This window comes from Aricia agestis, chromosome 4 (assembly GCF_905147365.1).
Source record: "Aricia agestis chromosome 4, ilAriAges1.1, whole genome shotgun sequence".
NCBI classification, from domain to species: Eukaryota; Metazoa; Arthropoda; class Insecta; order Lepidoptera; family Lycaenidae; genus Aricia; species Aricia agestis.
Genome location: NC_056409.1, coordinates 20,535,412 through 20,559,900, shown reverse-complemented (window position 1 = coordinate 20,559,900; position 24,489 = coordinate 20,535,412). Strand labels below are relative to the sequence as shown.

At 40.3% G+C, this 24,489-nt stretch overlaps 1 protein-coding gene across 3 annotated transcripts in view; it reads right to left on the bottom strand.

Moving 5' to 3' along the window:
- LOC121726221 (autophagy-related protein 2 homolog A) overlaps positions 1-24,489 on the bottom strand; it is a 41,868-nt gene that overhangs the window by 11,850 nt on the left and 5,529 nt on the right. For 2 of the 3 annotated variants that reach the window (XM_042113458.1, XM_042113459.1), the window contains 25 exons: positions 24,034-24,119; positions 23,551-23,729; positions 22,939-23,105; positions 18,287-18,404; positions 17,753-17,929; positions 16,761-16,935; positions 14,519-14,622; positions 14,154-14,359; positions 12,810-12,933; positions 10,313-10,446; positions 9,469-9,650; positions 8,946-9,096; positions 8,217-8,401; positions 6,968-7,146; positions 6,401-6,629; positions 5,880-6,063; positions 5,241-5,348; positions 4,878-5,125; positions 4,348-4,538; positions 3,321-3,446; positions 2,938-3,097; positions 2,573-2,740; positions 2,065-2,224; positions 831-989; positions 155-323 (listed from right to left, as the gene is read on the bottom strand). In XM_042113458.1, the coding sequence (XP_041969392.1) occupies positions 155-323; positions 831-989; positions 2,065-2,224; positions 2,573-2,740; positions 2,938-3,097; positions 3,321-3,446; positions 4,348-4,538; positions 4,878-5,125; positions 5,241-5,348; positions 5,880-6,063; positions 6,401-6,629; positions 6,968-7,146; positions 8,217-8,401; positions 8,946-9,096; positions 9,469-9,650; positions 10,313-10,446; positions 12,810-12,933; positions 14,154-14,359; positions 14,519-14,622; positions 16,761-16,935; positions 17,753-17,929; positions 18,287-18,404; positions 22,939-23,105; positions 23,551-23,729; positions 24,034-24,119 (4,069 nt within the window). Of the gene's footprint in view, positions 1-154; positions 324-830; positions 990-2,064; positions 2,225-2,572; positions 2,741-2,937; positions 3,098-3,320; positions 3,447-4,347; positions 4,539-4,877; positions 5,126-5,240; positions 5,349-5,879; positions 6,064-6,400; positions 6,630-6,967; positions 7,147-8,216; positions 8,402-8,945; positions 9,097-9,468; positions 9,651-10,312; positions 10,447-12,809; positions 12,934-14,153; positions 14,360-14,518; positions 14,623-16,760; positions 16,936-17,752; positions 17,930-18,286; positions 18,405-22,938; positions 23,106-23,550; positions 23,730-24,033; positions 24,120-24,344; positions 24,472-24,489 lie in introns of those variants that run through there. The other variant, XM_042113460.1, reaches the window with a different exon arrangement.

Here is a 24,489-nt window from a genome sequence, read left to right as displayed (position 1 = left end):
TATATAATTTCCAGACAAAGACAAGGCATGTATTGTTTGGCATGTATAGCGCGAATCATGAACTGCTGCACAACGAAATTCGGCCAGAGGTAAGTTTAAATTGTCAATAGTATGCAGGGCCACATTACAACCATCATCAATAGTTAATTCTTACCGGAAGTATATGGGTGAGTCGTCGAGTGGTTCCGTGTCGGGCTGCTTGGTGGTGGGTTTCTCGTGGTTCATGCCAAACCGCTGGAAGTCCTCCTCCAGCTGTATGAGGTTCTCGGAGACCAGCCGCTCCGCTTCGTATGTCTCCATTAATGGTTCGTCGTCGCGTAGAACTATAAATATAGTTATGTCAGCAAAACTTTTTTACTCTACGGTGAAGCCAAATATAGATACAAAAGTCTAAGCTATAATTGATCCAACTTAAACAAATGTGGTGTCGGACGTTTGGGTCAAAAATGGCTGTCGCGAAATCGGCAGGTTGATCAAAGCGCAGTGCCGGATTTATATTTGTTATAAGTGTAGGCCACTTTATTTTCGCCAACCCGAAGTACGAAATTTGCCGTACCCTAGGACGCTGGTGCCTCTAGGCCGCGGCCTATACGGCCTATTTATAAATCCAGCATAGCTGACGTAAGATACATATCTTCAATACCTGCGTGTTATACTGATTCGATGTAATCAATACCTGTCTCGTTAAGTGACAGCGCATCGTGATCGCCCAGCGAGGTGGGCGTGGGCGGCGGGTCCCGCAGGTGGCTGGCGATGGTCATGACGGGCAAGTGGTGTGTCGGCGTACTCTGTCGGGACCTGCCCGCTTCCCCTGTAGACGTGATCAATACCTGTCTCGTTAAGTGACAGCGCATCGTGGTCGCCCAGCGAGGTGGGCGTGGGCGGCGGGTCCCGCAGATGGCTGGCGATGCTCATGACGGGCGGACGGTGTGTCGGAGTACTCTGCCGGGAGCTGCCCGCTTCTCCCGTAGTACTCTTGTTGTCGTCATCTGCCAATAACATAAATGTCATAACTACTCACTGGGTGACATATACCTTATTCACAGTCCATTGCTCAAAGTGCTTTGCCAAATACAAAACTTTCGAACAATCTGGGACTTATTTCGCAATTAAAAACAAGCTTTAGGGCCTGTTTCACCACTTCCTGATAAGTGACGAATAGGCTATCCACCAATTAACTTGACAGATCAAGTATGGATAATCTGTCAAAAAAGCTATGAATAGCCTATTCGGCACTTATCAGAAAGTGGTGAAACAGGCCCTTAGAGGTGGGATCATATTAGGCTTAGATAAGTACACTGTACAGTAGCGGAGCGACGCGACACGTCACGGTAGAATATCTTTGTATGCAATCGTATACAAGCATTACGCAACAGCAGCACTAAGCGACACAAGTGACAACTGACATTACTGACAAGACGTCAGCATGGAATGTGTGGGAGCAAAATGTCGCGTCGCTTCACTGTAGCGTAGTGTCACGTAGCGCTATCTCGACCATAAAGTTAATATACCTAGCGGAATAGAGCAACAAACTCGAGCTGTCAGACGAAACCGAAATTGGTTTTCATCTGTATGAAAAATATGTGTACGTATACACTTACACAAGCTTGATTGAACATGTTTTCTATGAGATTAAATTGTCAACGTGCGGCACGTGTCGACTGGACGTCAAATAAAGAGTGCTGCTGTCATGTATCACACGTCTCTTTTTACTACGAGGTGTTACTGATAGTGACATCTCTCTTGCTCAGTCCTTTGTTTCTCTATTCCGCTAGGTATATTAACTTTAATATGATCTCGACTTAGGCCATATTTACATGTTTTCAGTAAAATATTCACATATGTGGCAGAATAATAATATAATCAAATCAATCAAAAACTTATTATGAGGCTGTTTCACCACTTACTTATTAGTGCCGGATAGGCTATCCACAACTTATCTGATCAGATACTTCATAGGCCGTACTGTATAAGTTATTCGGATAGGTCAATCCGGTACTTATCAGTAAGTGGTGAAACAAGCCCTAAATATCCTAGTTCATTATTGGACGTCTAAATTCTCACCGGCATTATCATCGGAGCCGAGTTTGGAGAAGTAGCCGACGAGGAAGGCGAGCGTGTCCTGGTCGAGTATGAACCGCAGCGGCAGCAGCGACACCTTGAGGCAGCACTCCTGCGCCGGCAGCGCCGCGTCCGCGCGCAGGTGGACCGCTTTCACCACCAACTGTAGAGAATTGTGTTACTAAAGTAGTTGAAGAATACTGTCCTTTAATTTTATGCACATAGGCGCTTTTAATTTTATGCACATTTCGCCGTAAACGCGGGGTCGCCACATCTTTTATAATTCGAATTCGTATGAATGAGAAGCGAGTCGTTAGCATGTTACCACATTGTTGTACCAATTGGAAGAAATAAGCCAAAAGTATGCCAGATTATCACGTGCTTGTTCTTTCTTCCAATAATAATGGCAAGTGTTCCGACACTTGCGATTATTATTATTGAAAGCTCTATAGGAGATTCGTGAACGAGACCAACAATTCTCCAAGAATATGCCTCAAGTACGCCATATTACCATGTGCGCGTTCTTGCGGTCCGGCTCGTCGGCGCGGCGGTACTGGCTGAGCAGCTTGTTGATGTCGGAGCGCTGCACGCGGTCCAGCACCTCGAGCCGCGTCACCGCCAGCGTCTGCCGCGACGCCGCCGCGCCGCCGGAACCGTACGTCTCGTGCTGGAACTTCACCTGCGAGCGACGTAAGGATGCATTGTTAAATAAGCAAAACTAAACTTTATTCACAACATGAGAAGATACACATTCAATTGACTGACTTGACTCCCGCTGCTCCCTATTGCAAGTATGTGATGTGACGTCACAATCCATCATTGAACTATAAAATGTTTAAATATTTTAATAATTAATTATATTTGACGTAATGATACCTTGGTAAGACACAGCTTGACGCACGTGCTATGATCCCGTTTGGGCCCGCCGCGCGTGCGCAGGGGGCGGGGCGCGGCCGCGGGCGCCGCCCACACCGCCTCCCCGCCCGCTGACCAGCCCACGCCGCGTAGATAAGGCGCAGCCGACTCCTTGTTACGACTGAGATTATGAAATAACATATTGATAGTTAAATATTGTAAGAAATTAAAAAATATATATTTTACTTAAAAACGAATCCTCTCTGTGAAAAAAAAACTGCAACGGGGACTTTTAAGGTTTTATTTATATTGCGTATTTAACGTCTCTACTAATTTTCATTTCCAGGTTGTTTTTCCTAAGTTTTGACTGTTTTGTGTCTAATATCAGCTATAATTATATTTACCTGGGCGTCGGGGAGCCGCGTTTGGTGTCGATTGTCACAGTCTTTTTGGCGTGCGCGTCGCTGGCGGGCGTGAAGTCCGTGCCGCCGTACATGTGCCACGTGAGGCTCAGCTCGCACAGCGTGTACCTGGGTTATTAGTATGTTGTATGAAATAAACTAAGCTAGGATTAACGTATTCACAGTGCATGTTAGTTTTTTGAGGGTTGTGTGTCAGCGTTTTATTTCATATGGTCAAAATTTAAGGTTACATTTTTGAGACATTTTTAGAACAAGAATCCAGTAGTGATCATGTATTCGGTCACATTTTAAGTATATCAATCACCAATTTTTGTTTTGTGCAAGCTTCATTCGATCATGGCTCTTTTTATGAGATAAAATATTTTGATAGCAAGCGAGTGGCTAGTTTGATATTGATTGATCGAACTCAGTTGTTAAGTCACACATAAGCACGGTATATCTATATATATAAAACTCAAAGGTGACTGACTGACATGGTGATCTATCAACGCACTGCCCAAACCACTGGACCGATCGGGCTGAAATTTGGCATGCAGGTAGATATTATGACGTAGGCATCCGCTAAGAAAGGATTTTAATCAATTTCACCTCCAAGGGGTTAAAGTAGGGGATGAAAGTTTGTATATATAACTACTGTTTGTAATAATACTTCTTAACGCGAGCGAAGCCGCGGGCAAAAGCTCGTTAATTATAATACCATCATACAAATGATCTTAATAAGCATCTTAATGAGCATTATCTTAGCAAAAATGTCGGATAGCATATCCATATCTTATCTGACAGATAGAGTTTGGAGTACATCTGTCAGATAAGTTGTGCATAGTCTATCCGGTACTTATCAGGAAGTGGTGAAACTGGCTCTAAGAAAGGCGGATGTCCTGGGGGAAGCTCTTGGGCGCGGCGAGGACGTCGGCGCGGGCGGGCGGCACGGCGAAATAGTTGTCGAGCATGAGCGACGACCCGAGCCACGTGACCGCCTGTATTACTACGAGACTGTAAGGCGGCTCACCTGGTGACGGGCGGGGGGAAGCTCTTGGGCGCTGCGAGGACGTCGGCGCGAGCGGGCGGCACGGCGAAATGGTTGTCGAGCATGAGCGACGAGCCGAGCCACGTGACCACCGGCTCGTCCATCTCGCCGTCGCCCGCCGCCTCCACCATGCAGTACTCGTCGTCTGTGCTCGTGTCGCCGCCGGACGCCACCTGGACGCACAAGGTGGTTGATTCACTATAATGCGTCTCATCAAATTACGTTTCGTCGAATCGAATATAATTTCATTGAAATATAAGAAGCAGAAAATCATCATTTGCATATCGCTATTGGTCTCTTTCATACCACGATTAAAAATTAAATTCACGATTTAATTCAAATCCATTATCAAAAAAGAAATAGTAATGAGTAATTACGATTTTAATTAATAATGCTTAAACCTGATGATGACCGTCATCACCTCCGTTTTCTACATCAATAAAAGAAAATACATCATTGTGATTTGTGACACACAACAAATCACACACTGCCGCAGATAGAAGTAAAATTACCTTCTTCCTCCCACGCTTCGGCGTAGACTTGGGTGTAGAAGTAGGATCGCCCAGGTCCTTCGTCACTTGCGTGTTCGTCGGTCTATGTAGCGAGTCCTCCATCTTGTTTTCCTCGAATTCCATAGACTTCGTGTCTTCGTCTATGGCCTCCGACGACAGTTGCTTTTGTTTCATGTTCGACTCGTCGGGGAAGAAGAATACTTCTACACCTTCTTTCTCCATCGAGCTGTTCAGTTCGTCTTCATCTACTGGAGATTTATATTACTATAAGTATCTAAACAATTATAAAATATATAATATCTTTTAATCATTTAATATTTTATACTTTTGTGTATGTAGTTTATAGAAATAGTAAATTCTTACATGTACTGTTAGGGCTTTCTTTCATCGCTTCGGCCATCAAGTCGTTGACTTGCTGAATTTCATTTGGAGACAACTCTCGGATCTCTTCTATCGGTCGACCTTCAAGACCTAAAACGTAAGTTATTTTTTTATACAAAAATCAACTAAGCATTTTATTATTGATAAATAAATGGGCGTAGCATTTTTATATACAAGAATATTTTATATACCATTCCGCTAACAGCTTACAGCAATCGTCATTTTAACCGACTTCCAAAAAGGAGGTTTAAATATGTTCGGCTGTGGATATATATTTTTATTCATACATAATATCGTTACCATAGAAAACCTAAAATTATCGACCACTTTTAGTAAAACGTAAAGTTCCACATAATCGTTACGTTAACGAATACCAAATGTAAACGTATGGAAGCTGTCAAAAACTTTTCGACTCAAGTAAAACTCATGCTAAACGTTAATGCGTACAGCACGCATTAACGTGTATGTGTACTATGGAAGACTTTGATTCATAGGCAGATGACGAACCTGTCATTTGGTCAGGCTGTGTCAATTCAATGTTACATGATGATATGACGAGGACAAGATCTGTCGGCTGCGGGCTGGGTTTGAAATTAAGAGACCAAATTACGTAGGTCCTACCGACGAGCGTCTCGGCGGTGCTGTCGGAGCACACGCTGGTGCGGTTGGATCGTGCGCGCGGAGGAGCGGAGTCACCGTCAGCGGCCGCGTACGTCAGCAGCCGGCAGAGCGCCGACGCCGAGTCCCAGCACGTGTACACGTTCACCATGTTGTTGGACGCGGTGACGGATAAAGCGGGCGATGACTGAAACAAAATACATTATAAACCTGGAATCGCCATCTAACCCGATTAAATCAAAGGAAAAAGTAAGAGTAAGATTGTAAGATTTAGCAGCCTCTGTAAATATGTACCTATTTTTGTCCCATTGTAGCTACTGATCCGTCGGCCAGGTAACGTAAGTGACAAAAAGCACACTTGAACCATACACTAAGCTAAATTAATCTTGAATTTAATATTTCCATTTCGTTTGTATATATATGAAAGAGATGGCATGATACTCTTTCATTGTTTTACAGACCTATATTGGCGCAAGTGAACATATTTTTTGTTAGGTTAAACTTTTTAATACTAGTCCACCTACCCCATTGCTCTTCTCATCGGTCCGCACGCTTAGCTCAAACAATCCAAGGTCGAGCACGCACACGTAGTCTTTGTGTACGTTGGGCGGGGCTTCTTGCGCGCGGCCGAGGAACAACGCGCACTCCTGCGCCAAGAACCGTAGGTGCGAGCTGCTCGTGTCCGGGATAATGTTGCTAGACACGCTGAAGTTACCCAGGGTGAGGATTGTCCGGATCGGCAGGTACAGTGGTCTAGGGAGTTACGGTTTTGTAAGTGCAAGAAATCTCGACAGTGATTTTTTTATTGAGTTATATCAAGCTTATCTCGGCAGTAATCTTGCGGCTATGTTCAATATAGGCCGCTTGAACACGTAAGGTACGCCTTTTGCCTATAAATCAACTTGTGTCATTTTAATGATTATTAGATTAGCAAGTAATAGGCATGCTGCCTAAAAATTTATAATTATTTGAAATTAATGCAAACAAAATATTGGCAAGAATTTAAAATAATATTATTAAACGCGCAGAGTGTCCATGGGCTGCGTCAGGCACGCCTCACGTCACGCCCTATTCCTCACGTCCAAACCCACCTGTAGTCCACGGCGCAGTCCCACACGTGGACGTGCAGCTCAGAGAGCACGGTGGAGGGCGTGTACCCGGCCACGGGATAGTCCACCACGTCCAGCACGTCCATTAGCTGCGTCAGCCAGGCCACGCCCCCGCGATGCCGGAGAGTCGCCTGCTCGATGCCCAGCGCTATGCAGATCGTCTGAATGAAGCGGAAGTGGTTTTAATAACATATTTTAGGTTGTTTGTATACTGCGAGTCGCGAGAAAGCGAAACAGCGAGATGTAACAAAATGCATTACACTTTAAACTTATTATTCGGGACTTAACGCGACTTATTTCTAGAAGTGATCTACATACTCCTTACATTCCGTTACGTAAAATATTCTACGGTCACCAAAGGATTCCTTACCTTTCCAAACACCTGGGGTTTATAAAATTGATTGTAGCTGTTGTAGTTCGTATATTGGCCAAACGAAACGGACTATTGGCGAAAGAGTGAAAGAACACATAGCCGCAGTGAAAAATCGCCAGACAAACAAATCCGCGGTAGCAGAACATCTGCTTGATATGGGAACTAATCATTGGATGGAGCTACACGACCCCAAAATCCTCTCTACAGATCGTCATTACCACTCAAGAGTAATACGTGAAGCCATTGAAATTAAATAATACAAGAATTTCAACCGTGAGGACGGATTTAAATTATCTCCAACCTGGAATCCAGTGATTAACAAGTGCAAACCACGTGTGTCACCCTTGTCAATAAGTGTAAACCCGGATACAGTGAGTGTTGTGTCAAACTGAGCCTAAATACATTGGAACAAAAATGTTGGACAATTCGAGGGTAGTCCAAGATCAGACCGCCCGGTGCAAACGAAGACGTTGCGCTCCTGGTCTTCTCGTGACCACGGCCATTGCAACACGGCCGAAACGTCGAGACAAAGTATGTAGTAGCATCACTTCTAGAAATAAGTCGCGTTAAGTCCCGAATAATAAGTTTCAATTATAATGCAACGCGAAAGTTTAAAAGTTTATGCATTACAGTTTGATAATGAGTAATGACGTATGAGACAGTGGATATGTCAGCCGTGTTTTGCGGCGTCGGTGTATCAGCCCGAATAATAAAAGATATGGCTTCCTTGGTATGTTTTTATTTGTTGCTATGTCATTTATACGCATTAACGATGCATTAGAAATATTATATTCGAGTGTAGCGAAAGCTTACGAAATTCTTTAGCAATTTCCACAAGAAACCGTTTCAAAACAATACCTTCAACCCCGGCGTTTCAGGATCGGGTTCAGTCTTGAGCGCCATGGTGAATATATCCTTGTTCGTCGCGCAGTCCTTTATGATGACGCCGCTGTGGGAGCGGTATATGGTGCTCTTGAGATAGGATGGCAGCACGGAGCCGTGGAGACGTAGACTTGGCTTCTCCGATGGTATCGTGAGGATCGCTGTCGGAAGTAATAATTTTATTAATAAGAAACATTGAATGCGTTCATTTTGGTGTTATCGTGTATGCAGGCAGCCCTTAATATACATCAGGGGTCACCAATTAGTTTTGCTCGGGGTCCGTTTTAGGAATTAAAATGACCTTCGCGGTCCACGCATTAAAAAAAATTAAACAAATGTAATTATGGAAATTACAAAGGTGTTTATTTGTATCAATGCGAAAAGTGTCAATTTTTGTTTTTACATGTTCATCAATATGTCGAGACTGAAATTAATTTTTAAAGAAGAACATGCTTGGTCCGCACACAATATTTATTATATATAGTCGGCGGTCCGCCATTTGGTGACCCCTGATATACATCCTAGCCACAAACTGGCAAACATATTTACTAAGTTATTGCTCTTGTCAATTCAATGTATATAATATAGAGACAGCATATATGAGTAAGATATTAACTGTGTAAATATTTATTATTAGGAGGGATAAACTTTAAAAGCTATAACAAAAAAGCTACTAATTCAACGCTAATGTTTACGAGCACGTACGTTCGTGATACAGCGCGATGTCGGCCGCACGCAGGCCGAGCTGCGCAGTGCGAGCGCGTCGCCGCAGCCCACTCACGTGACACATGCGCAGGCCGCCCGCGCGCAGACTCAGCTCGCCTGTCTGACCGGGGACCACGCGCTTGTTGCTGTCCTGAGGAATTACATTGACTATGAGCAAACCCAAATCACTTGAAATTGTGCAAATAGATAAACGCCCTTACATGGTGCAAATTGATAAGCCCTTACTAATATTAAAGGTTATAAAATTAACAAGTAATACAATGTTTTATCTTTTGTCTCTTGTGCTATTTTTCTTACTTTATTAGACAAAGACCAAAAATTGCGTAGCTGCTGTATAAATGATTGTAAAAAAGTTTCATTGTAACAGTAAGATTATTGTTTATTTATTTTACCATTAAATTAGTTCCTAAAACGAGAGCGCCTTAGGCGTATATTTCTCTTTACCTATAGAAAATCGCTATCTTGTTAGGATTAAGTTTATTATAAGTATACTCATACTTACTCGCACGGGAGCATAAATGGTAAGCAATCCCTCTCCGACTTTGAAAGTGAGACAGAAGTTGTGCATCTCGTTCTCGTTAGTATCTTGTGCGACTTTTGGCGGCGCATTCTTCTTCGCTTTGCCGTCGTATGTGGAGTAGTAGAGATTGTCCTCATCCGATGTTGAACTGTCCGAGTCGGAATCTGTGGGCAAAAGTAACTCGCAAAAACTGTGGAATACAAAAATAAAATATGTTTACAACACTTAAGTCTTATTTAGAAAATTGCAGCATCTTTTTTAGAATATTTGTGGCGTGATACTTAGTTTAAAGACGGACATTCGATTTAATATAACGAGTGGCAATTTACACTTATTAAATTCTTTCTTTTTGTCTATTTCTTTATTTAAATACCAATATAATATTATTATGTTTATAATTCAGGTTTATGCTTTATGCGTGTATACTGTCTATGTTCTAAGAGCGTGAATCGTCTATATGTGTCAATTCTCTATAGCTCATCGTACACTTGATGCGTACTTTTGCCTCTCCAAATGCGAAATCCATATCACTGTTGACTGTTAGGGCCGCACTACACCGGAATGGCAGCGGCGCGGCGAGCACTTTCAGTGTCGATTGATTTCAAACTTTATATTCATTATTGTAATACATAGTATCGCTTGAGAAGTCTACGGCCGCCCGTGGCCGCTGGCGGCCTCAATTTCTCAAGCGATACTATTTATTACAATAATGAAGATAAAGTTTCCGGTGTGTCGCGGCCCTTAAGCAGACTGACAGACAGAGAGAAATAATTTATTTATTTTATTAATCTATGCATCTAATCTATGAGTATTCTCTATAGCTCACCATACGCAGCGCTCTTGCACGCTCCAAATGCCGGGTTGATCGGGCAGTCTGGCAAGCCGTCAGTTCCGCGCGGCTCCCACAACAGCAGGTCCGAGTTGATGCGGTTGTAGATAATCTCGTACATCTGCTTCGACCTATATAAAGATGCTTTATTCAAAAGAATGATTATAAAGCTAAAATTAGGTCGTAATTTTACTAGTAATATTTTTTTTATACATAAAATACCTGTATAGGTATTTCATTATTATTACAATCTAGCCTAACTAAGACTAATAGGTAATTTTACGTTCACTAACAGCGGTTCCCAATATTTGATCTATCTCTGGTTTGGCCCTACTAGAGATAGGAATAGCTCACATTAGACATTAGAGACATATATTTTATGTCAATTGTGAGCTATTACTATCTCTAGTAGGGCAAAACCAGAGATAGATCAAATATTGGGAACGGCCGTTAATCTGCTAAGTAGAGTTTACTGAGATTGTGTCCATCAACACTTTCTTAAAGTCTCTATAAAGGAGAATACACACTATTGTTTGTGTTCGTCACAGTCACTTTAGGTCTTTTACACTGATTTTAACTCAAAAGGTTTTGTCCTTTTCAGTCTTGTAACTAAGTCCGTGTTATCGAGGAGCTGGATGGCCTCGACATTCACGTGATGGTGAAGTCTCTTTTCGTGAGCTTCGGCGTATCTCTTTATAACTGTAGAGACCATGTCCACGTTAAGGTCCCGGTGTAGGTCTTCGTTTCTAATGTACCAGGGTGCATTTACAATGCCTCTAACTACTTTGTTTTGAAATCTTTGTATCATCATGGTATTAGTCTTTTTGGTACAGCCCCATAGCTGAATACCATAAGTCCATATGGGCATAAGGACTTGTTTATACAAGAGTATTTTGTTACTGATAGATAGGGATGACTCTTTCCCAATCAGCCAGTACATTTTCCTGTAGCGAAGCTCCAACTCTTCGCGCTTCTTTTTGACATGAGCTTTCCAGCGAAGCTTTGAGTCCAGTGTCATGCTGAGATATTTGGCTGTGTTTTCGTGCGGTATTGCAGTATTGTTAATGTATACCGGGTTATAGATTGCCGATTGGTCTTTTATTCATAAAATCAACATGAACTGATTTTGTTTCATTTAGCTTTATTCGCCACTTTTTTGTCCAGTCATGTATGGTGTTAATAGCTTTCTGAACTTTTTTCACTGCTTCTGCTTGAGTGTCACCTGTAGCCATTATTGCTGTGTCATCTGCAAAGGTTGCAATGGTGCTGTTTTCTATTTTTGGAATATCTGAAGTGTAAAGTAGGTACAGGACCGGGCCTAAGACACTTCCTTGAGGTACTCCAGCTTTTATATGTTTCAGCTCTGAGTATGCCTCATCTTGTCTCACCATAAACATTCTTTGAAATAGGTAAGACTCTAAGATATCTGCAAATTGTTTTGGGAGCAGTTTCCGTATTTTTTTAATTAGTCCCTTATGCCAAACCTTATCAAAAGCCTGCGCGACGTCCAAAAACACAGTCGTGCAGACTTTATTTTATTCTATTGCTTTTTCTATTACTGCAGTTATTCTGTGAACTTGATCAGTCGTAGAGTGTTTTTCTCTAAAGCCAAATTGATAGTCTGGAATCAATTTTCTTTCTTCTAGTACAGGTTTTAAGCGTTTGAGAAGAAGCTTCTCAAATAGTTTTGACATAATAGGTAATAGAGAGATTGGCCTATAAGATTTTGTTTCGTGTGGTGGTTTCCCAGGTTTTGGCAGCATTATGACTTCTGCTACTTTCCACATATCAGGTACGTATTTGAGTCTTAATGCGGCATTTATGTGCGTAGTTAGTTTTACTATTGCCTTTGGTGGCAAGTTTCGCAAAACTTCTCCTGTGATAAGATCGAATCCAGGAGTTTTTTTCATGCTTAGCTTTTTTATCTCACTTTTAACTTCTCTTGGGGTTTTATATTAGGCTCATCTGACGATAAATCTTCTAAATTTTCTTCTAAGATGATAGGTTGTTGCTGTAATTCTTTATTTGGTTGAGAGATTTTCTCTAGGTATTCTGCAAACGTAGCTGCTTTCTGTTCACTGCTTATAGCCTAGTTCCCATTTGCTGTTTTGATGGGAGGTATTTGGGCAATGGGCTTAGTAATAAAATGTTTACATGTGGCATAACTTAACCAAACTTGCCATTTATATCTGTCAAGCCACTTTTGTAAATATATTATGACATATCGGAGAAAGACTAGATATTTTTCTAAGCACGTTATCGGCTGCGTAAATATTTTTACCAGGACAATCAATTGGGAATTAGCTTCAATATATTATCCAACGTAATTGTATTAAAATAATTAATATCAAAAAACATTTTACAAATTCGGAAATAAATAACTAAGAGATAAATCATTTTAATTTTATCGCGTGATTGGCCTATGAGGTCACACGACCTTTTGGACGTATACTAATGCTAAAAACCATCTCTGGTCTTCAAAATCTCTACTCACTCAAGCTGCAGACTCAATATGGGCAGGGTGAAGTCCAGGTGTATGGCGGAGTTGTCGACGGCGCTGGTGGTGAACTCTGCCATCTCCTCGTCCGTGCCCGGCACTATTATCTCCTCCTCTTGACCTGCAAATGGTAAGTCATTACTAGATTGCAAAATGAGCGTTATTGTGTGTGACAATAGTGGAATATATTTAAAGAAACCAAATAACGTAGGATCTATCTAGATCCTACGTTATTTGGTCTGGCTATTTAAGTCATAATATAGTCCATAACTCCAACAAATTGTATGGCTCCGTCGTCGAAGCAGTGCCGAATTTTATGAGAGTAGGCCATTTTATTTCCGCCGTATGAGTACGTAAGCTATAGGGCCTCTATGGACGCTGCCGTCCCTAAGCCGTGGCCTATAACGGCCTATTTATAAATCCAGGGCTGATTATAAGTGTTGGAGAGTGACATGGAGAGGTCAAATGGATCTATGGGTCCTTTAGAGCAGCCTTTCCCAAAGTGGGCGATAACGCCCCCTTGTGGGCGCTGAACGTCTAAAGGGGGGCGGTGTGAGAATCAGAAAAAAATGGAGGCGTTGTGTAGAGGTTTGGGGGGTGACTTATTTCATCTAGATGCATTTTAAATTAAATTTAAGCGCCCCGCTTAAATTTAATTTGTGCTCAAAGTGTGCAGTACACAAAATGAGTTTGGGAACCCCTGCTTTAGAGCCAATCTAGTTTAAAGTTAATAACCTTCATGTTCTATGAAAGAAAACTACCTAGATGTAAGTATTTAGTACAGATAATAATTATTTAACGTTAATGTAAAATTAGGCTAAGGTTCGTTGCGTTAAGCGTGCGCCCGGCGCGGCTACCCGCAAGGCGTGCTTGTTTCATGTCATCCCATAGAGCAGCGCTGCGTTGACACGCAGGCGGGCGCAAGTCGCGGCCGCCCGCTACGGGCAGCCGCGACGGGCACACGCTCAACGAAGCGAACGCCCTAAGGGTTGATTCAGACCGCAACACGACGTGTAGATGCATTTCTAAATTAGTATGGATTTGACAGATTCGCAAGACGTCTGACGCAATTGAAATCTGTCAAATCCATACAAATTTAGAAATGCATCTACGCATCGCGTTGCGGTCTGAATCAACCCTAAGAACTCACGGAGCGGTTTTCTCCCGCGCCCGACGCGGTTGCGGAGCTGCGGTTTTATTTCAGAACTCACGAGACCGCTGATTAGCGCGGGCCCGCCGTGGTCGCGATCAGAGCCCGCAAACTCGGCGGGCGATGATCGCAAGACAGGCGGTTTCTACCATCCACTCCGTGAGTTCGCTCCGTTAAAGTAGATGTTTCACCTTGAGAATTAGCCTCATTCTTATTAATACTCTGGTGCGCCATCTTCTTGCCACTGAACGGACTTGGTAAAGTGCTTCGTAGGTTATTCATGATATACATGGAGGTCGTCATGGGGTGTGCTGCCTTGGCCGGCTCGAAGCTTAGATCTTCGTGTAGAGAGTCGAACGGCTTGGCTGATTCACGCTTTTGGAAGGTAAGGGATATCCTGCAAGTGAGACATGAGATTAAAACAGGCTAAGAGTGAGCTGAACTCACATAACACGGGACGGACAACTGTCGACGAGCTAAACGATGAAAAATAAAAGCAAAGTTCTAAGAAATACAGAGATTGAAATAGCAAGTAGCAAAATCAAAATTGACTTACGTAGGTAAATGAGTAGCTGTATTGCATTTGAGGATGTTTCTTTCGAATTTGGATTCATCCATCGTCGATCTGGCTATATGAGTGGGGGTCGAATGTTCATTTTCCTGTGGAAAAATATTAAAGAACAATATAACAGATGATAACAGGCAACATTTTTAATAACAGAGTTTTTACGTTTGTTCACAAATAGTACGTGCGCGTGTAATTTTCGTCGTTATTTCTATGACAATACGAATAAATTATAGTGGCACTAGCTGTTGCCCGCGACTTCATCCGCGTGGACTTTAGTTTAAAGTTTCCTCAAAATTGATTAAATAGTTTAGGCGAGGGCTTCCCTAACTGTACGTCGCGACGCCCCGGTGCATCGCAACATTGTCCCAAGGGCGTTGCATGTCAACACAACCAAATCGAGTAAACGCCTCGCCCATTATGTCTTCCATATATCCCGAGCAGTCTATATCCCCGGTTTCAGAAGATATGCTCAGAAAAGCAAGTGCATCCTTAACTTTAGCCAGCCTTGCTGGCTTATGCTTGTGTTTTGATTTGGTCATTATTTCCTAATAACCATATAAATGTCCAAATAGTGTTTTATGATAACCTATGTTGGGTAGGCTAGTTCTAAAATTAGAAAGTATATTTGGGGGCTGGGTTGAGGGGCGTCGTAAAGAAATGGTAAAGTCCCAAGGGCGTCACAGTACAAATAAGTTTGGGAAGCCCTGGTTTACCGTTTACGCGATAATCATAAAAGTTTATTGTGCGAGAACCGTACATTTTCCGGGACAAAATTAGTATTCCTTGTCCTTTCCCGAGACTCAAAGTATATCCATACCAAATTCCATCAAAATAGATTGAATAGTTTACGCGCATATTATCATAAAAGTATATTGTGCAGTAACCGTACATTTTTCCGGGACAAAATATCCTATGTTCTTTTTCGGGACTCAAAGTATCTTTATACCAAATTTCAGCATAATGGGTCCAGCCATTTACGCGTGATGTCGTGACCACGCGAAATATAACGTTCTGCGTGGCTTCGCCCGCGTAAATTAGATATTTCACAGACAAATTAGTCCACAAAAAATAGCCTATGATTCTTCACGTGGTCTACTTCTTATATGTGCCAAATAACAGAAACATTCCTCCAGTAGTTCGTGAGATAAGCCCTTTCAAATAATTTCCCCCGTTTTTCCACACTTTCCTCTATTCCTTTGCTCTTATTAGTCTTTGCGTGATAAGATATAGCCTATAGCCTTTCTCAATAAATGGACTCTCTAACATTAAAATAATTTTTGAAATCGGACCAGTAGTTCCTGAGATTAGCGCGTTCAAATAAGCCATTTCAAATAATGTTCCCCGTTTTTTCCACACTTTTCTTTATTTCTTCGCTTCTATTAAGTTTAACGTGATGAAATATAGCCTATAACCTTCCTCGATAAATGGACTATCTAACACTGAAATAATTTTTCAAATTGGACCAGTAGTTCTTGAGATTAACGCGTTCAAATAAACCCTTTCAAATAATTTCCCCTGTTTTTTCCACACTTTCCTCTATTTATTAGCTCCTATTAGACTTAGAGTGATATTATATACCCTATAACCTTCCTCGATAAATGGGCTATCTAACATTGAAAGAATTTTTTAAATCGGACCAGTAGTTCTTGAGATTAGTGCGTTCAAATAAGCCCTTTCAAATAATTTCCCCCCGTTTCTTACACACTTTCCTCTATTTCTTCGCTCCTATTAGTCTTAGCGTGATAAAATATAGCCTATAGCCTTCCTCGATAAATGAGCTATCTAACACTGAAAGAATTTTTCAAATCGGACCGGTAGTTCCTGAGATTAGCGCGTTCAAACAAACAAACAAACTAATAAACTCTTCCGCTTTATAATATTAGTATAGATTTATAGCGGTTGTGTTGGACTATGGCATCAACAGCGCACGCAGCTGAACGTCACGTTTTGCGTGCTTGTTTGTACTCGTGCGTACACAATTACAGGGTGTATATGTGTCCCTTATATAGAGTTCACTGTAAAAGTAGCAGCGCTGAAAGACTAAAATTTTTTGTGATTTGTAGGGCAAGCGCGCCTGTGCGATGAATTTTCCCATACAAAAGTTTAATAAAAGTTGCTCTTACAGCGCTGCTACTTTCACAGTGTATTCCATACAGAGGACTCACACAAGGTGTAACAAAACATTATCACTATGTTTTGTTACAGTTGTGTGCGTACGTAGAAAACTTACATGATAATACAAGTCAAGTATAGTGGAGGTAAGCGAGACCGTGGTCGGGAGCGGTCGCAGCGACGGCGTCTGCGCGCAGCTGAGCGTCGCGTTTTGGAACTTGAACTCTAAGTAGTCGGGCCGCACGCGCCGCGCGTCGCGATCTACGCCGGGACGCAGATCCACTATTGGGAATCTGAAGGCATACGTTGTATATAGATTATCTGTGATTCGTTATTGATCCTGCGATTTTTTGGCTGGTATTGCAATAGGGATGATGACAAGGTCAAAGATTAGCGAATTTTGTTAATAAAATAAAGAAATCACGGTAAAAAATAAGTGTTCCCAAAATTTCAGCTTGATAGCATTTGTATTTTTTTTGTTATGCGCCTTCAAAGTTGGATATTCAAGTCGAATTTTTTTTCAATTAAATTTCTTAATTAATATTTTTATACAATTCGATAACTTATGCAATCAAAAGCAACTTTTGTTATGAAACCACTTTCATAAACGCAATATTTAATAAACCTGTCGAACAAAGTTGTCTCCCGATGCGTACAAACTACGAAAGACTGACGTCATACTTTCGTAGCACTTGTATGGAGCGTTTCGGGCAGATCTTTTTTATGAGGTATTTGAATTGTCATATCTTGGTGAATTTTTAAGCTATCAGAATCATTCTTTCAACGATGTTTCTATTTTTTAAGTGTCTTTCAATTAGATAAGAAAAAAAAATAGTCATGCCTATTGTGTTGTAAGTTATTTAATAACTTTATAACTACATAATATCAAAAGTGTGCAAGATAAAATTTCATCTTATGCTAATTTAACCACCGGTTAGATTAGTATATCTGTAGAATACTTTGAAAGTGAAATCAAACCAATTAGAATGAAATCAATGGTACAGTTTGCTGAATATTAATCCACGTAACATCAACAACACAACACAGCTACAGTTTTAAATAATAATTCAATCCCTTAAGTAGATACTACGTTACACCAGTTACACTAACCTCAGCAACAGCGCTAAGTCGGGGCAGTGCAGCGCGAAGCTGAGGTGGTTGTGCGAGGGGGCGGGGGGCGTGGCCGGGGGCGGGGCGGGCGCGGCGCGGGGCGGCGGCCACACGCTCGCGCACACGCGGTCTAGCACGCTCAACTCAATGTCCACGTGGAACGGCATGCATTTCAATCTGAATTAGATTCTCAACTTTAATCTATAATATAATATAAAATTCTCGTGTCACACAAAAAAAAAAATAAACTTATAAAATAAATAAATAAATAAACACGTGACATTTTGTAATTACATACATTCGTTAGGCCTGAAGATAGGTTTCTATCTACTTTTTATATTGATGCTACAATAAATTTATATGGCAAAACAACATTTGCCGAGTCAGCTAGTAAATAATAAGATTAAAATAAAATAAATATTAAAAGATTTCCAGATTCATAGATTGCCATTTTACGGTACGGATTCCTTGTGCGCGAGTCCGACTCACACTTGGCTGATTCTTTAAAGATATTGAAGAATGGTTAGTGCTTACACAATATCCGTGGTGGGATGAACGAGTTTTCTCTCTCCGGACACGCACAAGTATTTCGATGTCTGTTTGAAGTTTATTTTCAAATTAGCCTTGGATGTTAAGCTGTTCTCGGCATCATCTGTTGAACAATATACGAATACTTGAAAATTTGTGAAAAAACTTGGAAGCAAACTGACACAATATTTCTGCAATCTAACCTTCAATGGGTTAGATTGCAGAAATATTGTGTCAGTTGGCTTAGATACTACTACTACTTTGTAGTAGTAGTATCTAAGCCAACCTAACGACAAATAAGCACGAATCTTCCGTTACCAAAGTAACAAAGAACCTTCCGCTACTCCAGTCATTAACTGGCATCAGAACATATTATTACCACAGTATAGCAATATTAGTCCCTACAGTAACGAAACGCCTTTGACGTCGCACGATGCCGCCACCGATGACAGGTACCGAGCAGATATGCCAGGGTTGCCACGAAACGGGAAATAAAATAAAAATAAAATATTGTGCTTGTAATGCAAATGTTATCATTTAATCTGTTAAATCAGCGTTTTATATTTACATATTTATTTATTTTAAAAACTTTATGCACATATAGGTACAAAGGTGGACTTAATGCCGTATGGCATTATCTACCAGTCAACCTTTGGGCGATACAAGGACAAAGTTGTATAGGTGCCAGTCGAGTTGAAAGAGGAAAAGACAGAAAAAAATAATAAATATATATATTATACTCATAAAATATATATTGTATAATATTATACTATACTTATAAGTTATAATATACATATTATCACACATAAAATTATATATAAATAAAACCAATAACCATACGTAATATTATAAATAACTATATTATAATATTTATATAATAACTATATTATAATAATATATAGTTGATCAATGATGATGCTAAAAATATTATAAATATTAATTTATGCCACAAATTATGAAAACTAAGAGTTTGCCAACTGTTTCAAGTAAAACTCACGTACCCTGCGCTTAAAAGTATCTCTGGTTTTTGACATCCTGATTTCCCGAGGAAGAGCGTTCCAGAGGAGAATAGCCTGGATATTAAAAGAAGAGTGGACGGAACTTGACTTGTAAGAGGGGCAACTTAAAAGCTGATTTGAAGTGGATCGGAGGTTTTTATCGTGCCTGCTGCAACGGTATTGAAAGTGAGGGGCGAGATATTCGGGAGTATGGGGATGATGCAGCAGTGAATATAGCACACACAGTGCCTGCACAGAGCGGCGCTGACGTACTGGTAACCAGTGTAGATTGGAGCGATACGAAGAAACATGGTCGTATTTTCGAAGGTTGAATATGAATCGGAGGCAATTATTAAACAATCGGTCGAGATTATCGAGTTTGTCGGCATTAAGATCTAAACAGCACAGGCTAGACCCGCTAACAATGTCGGATAGTCACTACCTACGTTATTGACGGAACGCGTAAGCGAGTAAGAGCTCACGATGTGCCACATCCGACTATGTTAACGGAGGGAATGGACGTCGCGCTGTCACTTGATTTTTTGCTACCATAGTTATATTTTTTTACTTTTCGACGCCATTTTCGATGTCTACTAGATCAGCACGGCCAATTAAAACTTGGTACTCAACGAAATTAAGAAAAATATAGTAAAAGGCAAAAAATGCTGATGGTAATATTATGTCCAAAGCTAACGCTAGTGCGGAAAATGGTATTTACTATTCTTTATAATCTTTTTAAATATTTTTAACAGTATAGCTTATGTTTTATTGCTTTAGATTTGATTATGAGATGAATTCTTAACTTCATCAACATTAATTTATCGTAGGTAACTTAAAATTGTAGGATGTACCACATCCAATGTTCTTAACCGGTTTTTCAAATGTGTAAAATGTGGGTAGTACCACATACGACATTTTTAATCGGTTTTATAAATGGTTAAATTGTCACTTCTGACATTATTATGTGGATTTATAAATTGGTAAAATGTCGGTAGTACTAAATCATAATCATTTCATTTACTTTTCTTATTGATTAAATGGTGCTTGTAGTTTATACCATATCTGTCGTTGCTTACCGACTTTTAAGAAATTTCAGAAGGCTTTAAAATGGGTAATTTTTGTGCGAAAATTAGGTTTTTGTTGGCACATGTCATACATAATGAATTAATATAATTTTTTATTTATTAATCGTATTTTTCATGGTTTTGCGATTTGGTGACTAGTAGCCGCAATAAAGCCAGACTTTCTTGGCATTTTGCTATTAAGCAGGTAGACAACAAACATAAAGATTTACTCAAATTATGTAAAAGTGACATAATTCCCAAAAATAATATCTAAAATGCTGTTTAAAATACCACAGTGGATCAGAAAAAATCTCGGATGAAGAAGATTGCTTTTGAATAATTAATCTAATAAATACTAATCTCAATTTTTCATGTAAACAAAGGCTGTGGTGGTACGTAAGTGACCTAAAATGTAGAAATTTTTAAGAACTACTTGACTCCGCGAACTTCGTTTCATGGGCCTGCAAAACAGTCAGTCCTTCGTCAGTACTTTCTGTATTCCCCACACATTTAGGTACTATCATCTCTCCAGCATATTTGGAAGATCTAGATGAGATCGATAGCCGGTCGTTCGACTTGCAAATATAATATTTTCCATTACACATTCGTGGTAGCCGCCGCCGTTGCCGCGTCAGCGCGGGCGCCTTATTTTGAGCTTTAATCAAACTGTCCTTACTTCTAAAATATTTAGCTCATGGTAATAATTTAAAGGACAATTCTATTTTTCACATAATTCCAATTAATATTTTGATATTTATGTAGGTAAGGATTAATAACGAATATGCAAAAAAAGTTACGCTAGAAGGAGATGATTTGAAGTAAATTTTTTAATGAAAGTAATGGTTATTATTCGTTAACCATTAAAGATAGACATAACCCTGGCTTTTTTGGCAATACCCTGGGCTTTTTTGTAGATAATGATGAGTACTATAAAAATTTATAACATTATTTTGATGTATCATCAGTATTTTTCGTAGCGGAAGTGAAATAATGAAATTTTTGGCAAATTTTTACCACTTTGGGTTATATTTTTGGTATTTTCGGTAGGATTCCTAATATTTTTCAGAATAATACATAGCCTGTGTTATTTGCAAATGATGTAGCTTTCCAAAAGTAAAATAATTTTTAAAATTAGTTCAGTAATTATTGAGCCCATTCAATACAAACAAAACTTTTTCTCTTTATAATTTAAAACAAACTTTTTCTCTTTATAATTAATATATTTTTTTATTTTGTTTAGTTAATTTATGTTATGCTATCAAAAAGTCAACAAAATAGTGTTGGTAATAATTTTTAATTTCAATGTTTTAAGTAAGTTTGCATTTCGGATAAAAATTTGATTTTCCGAATTATTTAAATCATAAGAAATGTTTTGTATTTTCATACGTACATTGCTTTTACGTTTTATTTGACAGAAGTCCCTAAAACTATTTTTTTTTCTTTAAATTGTTGACGTTTTTGTTAGTAATTTCTACATGCGACATATTTTTAAATTAATGGTTATCACTTAACAATGACGTAAATGCCACTTCCGACAAGCAATCGTCGATTTTCTACAAGCAACAATGTCGGTTCTGGCACTTCCGACAAATCAGCATTACTCGTACCCCGTTAAAAAGGTCAGAAGTGACTTTTCTCATATTTAGGCATAAAATACGAGATACTCATAATAACATATCAAACGTATATAACTTTTATAGTATTACCTTGAAATTTCATGATCCTACTTGAAATAAGTAAAAAGTTATGCACAATTTAGACTTTGAATCACTCTCCTGTAAAGTTGTCGTTTTCCACATCCGACATTGTTAATAGTCATGGGCGGTATGTAACAGGGTATTTGACAGATTTTTAATTTATTCTATATTGTTCCTCTCCTTGTTACACTTCTTACAACGTAAACAATAAAACAGAGATGCAAATACATGCCGCCAAGGCCAACACAATATTAGTGTAAACTGTGAGCCGATATTTATGAAAATTTAAATCCTTTTTGTTTTTTGAATCAGATTTACATCCGTACACTGAACATTTATTATAATATCCCATTGTTTATAAGATAAGTTATAGTTTTACAACACAAAATTCGTAGACAACGCGCCAACGTCACCCCTGTGGGCGCAGGTACACAAACTCCGCGAGTTTGTGTACGCGGGCCCGCGCCGCCCGCTTCCCCGCGGGTACCCCTCCGTTGCTCTGCGCAAGTACATTCGTTTCACTACTGTAGGGATTTGTCATATTGCTATACTGTGTTATTACTGTCTCAATTGAAAAAAAAAGATCAATGCTAGTATTTCTACCAGACACTGTGATACAAAAAAGGTAAGTCTTAATATTCTTTTTTTGGCGTATGCCTCTCTGTTTTACTAAATTTCTCGGACATATTTTGTAGTCTGGTATAATGTACTATCAGAGAAGTTGATTCCCAGGCAGATGGGGGACCTACGTAGTTTGGTAGAGTTATGTCAAACCCAGCCGACAGATCACAATTAACATTGAATTGACATGATCCGACCAAATGACGTTGGTCTGTCAACTGCCTAGGAATCAATTTCCTTGATGGTACTTTCATAAATCTAGTAGTCTCTTTTGCCACCTTTATTCTCAAACTTGACGAGGTCGAAGCTCGTATGCCTCTCGTCAGCCTGGTTGTAGAGACACTCTCGCAGCAGGGCATTCCGAACGGCCGCCTCGCAGACCGTTTGGCTGCCGTGCGCCGTCACCTTCTCGCTGCCGTCCAGACTGATCTCGAGCGCTAGGAATCTAGATACATGCTTTGAGTAAATCAGGAGAATATTGTGTAATGGAAATTCTATGTAAGTCATTTTAAACAACATAATAAGCTGTGTGCACTACACAGCCTATTATGTAATGTTCAAATAACTAGAAATCGAAGTCCATTGGTGAACATTAGATGCATCTTTGTGATTTTAATATCGAGAAAATTTTTAAAACATCGTGTTTTTGCTAGGTCAGACCCTCGGAAATATAATATGTAGTACCTATCTGTGTTAAAAAATGAATCAATTCGGGGCTAATTTTCAAGTATAAAAATGAATTATAAAATCGGCAATTTCGTTTTAGTCGCCCGCGCCGTCTTAAGTAGAACCGTTTTTCATTTTATTTTTCACCGATGACTGACTGCTCACTCGCCTTAAGTTTAGATTATATAGCCAGTACAAAAACCGACGCCATGCCCATCGCATACCTGAGATGATCTCTATCAGTAGCAGCATCCAGCGACTTGTTGATGCTGCTCAGTCTTCTGTCGTCCAGGGTGGTGAATGTCTGTATGCGGGAGAAGAACTCCGTGGATAGCTGCTGAAGGCGAGTCGCCGACGCCACCGTCACGAACCGCCCGGAGATCGGCGTTGGGAATAGCACGTCCTGGATATGACACACATTTAGTAAGCGTTTCCAAGTAAGTTGAATATAAGTTAGTTGTCCATAGGTATTCATATTCTATAGCATAATAATATATAATAGAGGCTGGTGTCGAGAATAGAGGATAAGCGAGCTATTATACAAAGACATTAGACAGAGGACTCAAAACGGACTAAAGTATTCTACGGGAGGGTGTTTTTAAATGTGGCTTTTTGTCCAATGCATTTAATTTAGTTAATTGGTCTAAGTTAATTGTGCCGAAATAAATTTAAAAAAAATATATGACTACGCAAGGTAAGTTGATTACCTTGTGAAGAAGCACGCACGACACCGAAGCAATGCGTAGACTTATGTGCGACACTTCTGCCGTCGGGTCGCCGTCAATGTGTGACACTGAAAAAGAAAACAAAATATACTTAGTATTTTATGTGATTTTTTAACTGCATGACGCATTTTATATAATTATCTCTTTGCTCTCCGCCATCGCGGCGGCCTGTGACGTCATCGGCGGGAACTGTCGCTGCGTCTCTCTCGTATACTCACGAGGGGTAAGTGTGCGAGAGAGACACAGCGACGTCATCGGCGGGAACTGTCGCTGCGTCTCTCTCGCGCACTCATCCCTCTTGTTCCTCGTGATCTTGGGCGACGAGGACGTGTTGACGCTGGACGTCATGCTCGTGTTCATGGAGCTCACCGACGACGTGAAGCTCTCCACCATCGCCGCGGCCTGTGACGTCATCGGCGGGAACTGTCGCTGCATCTC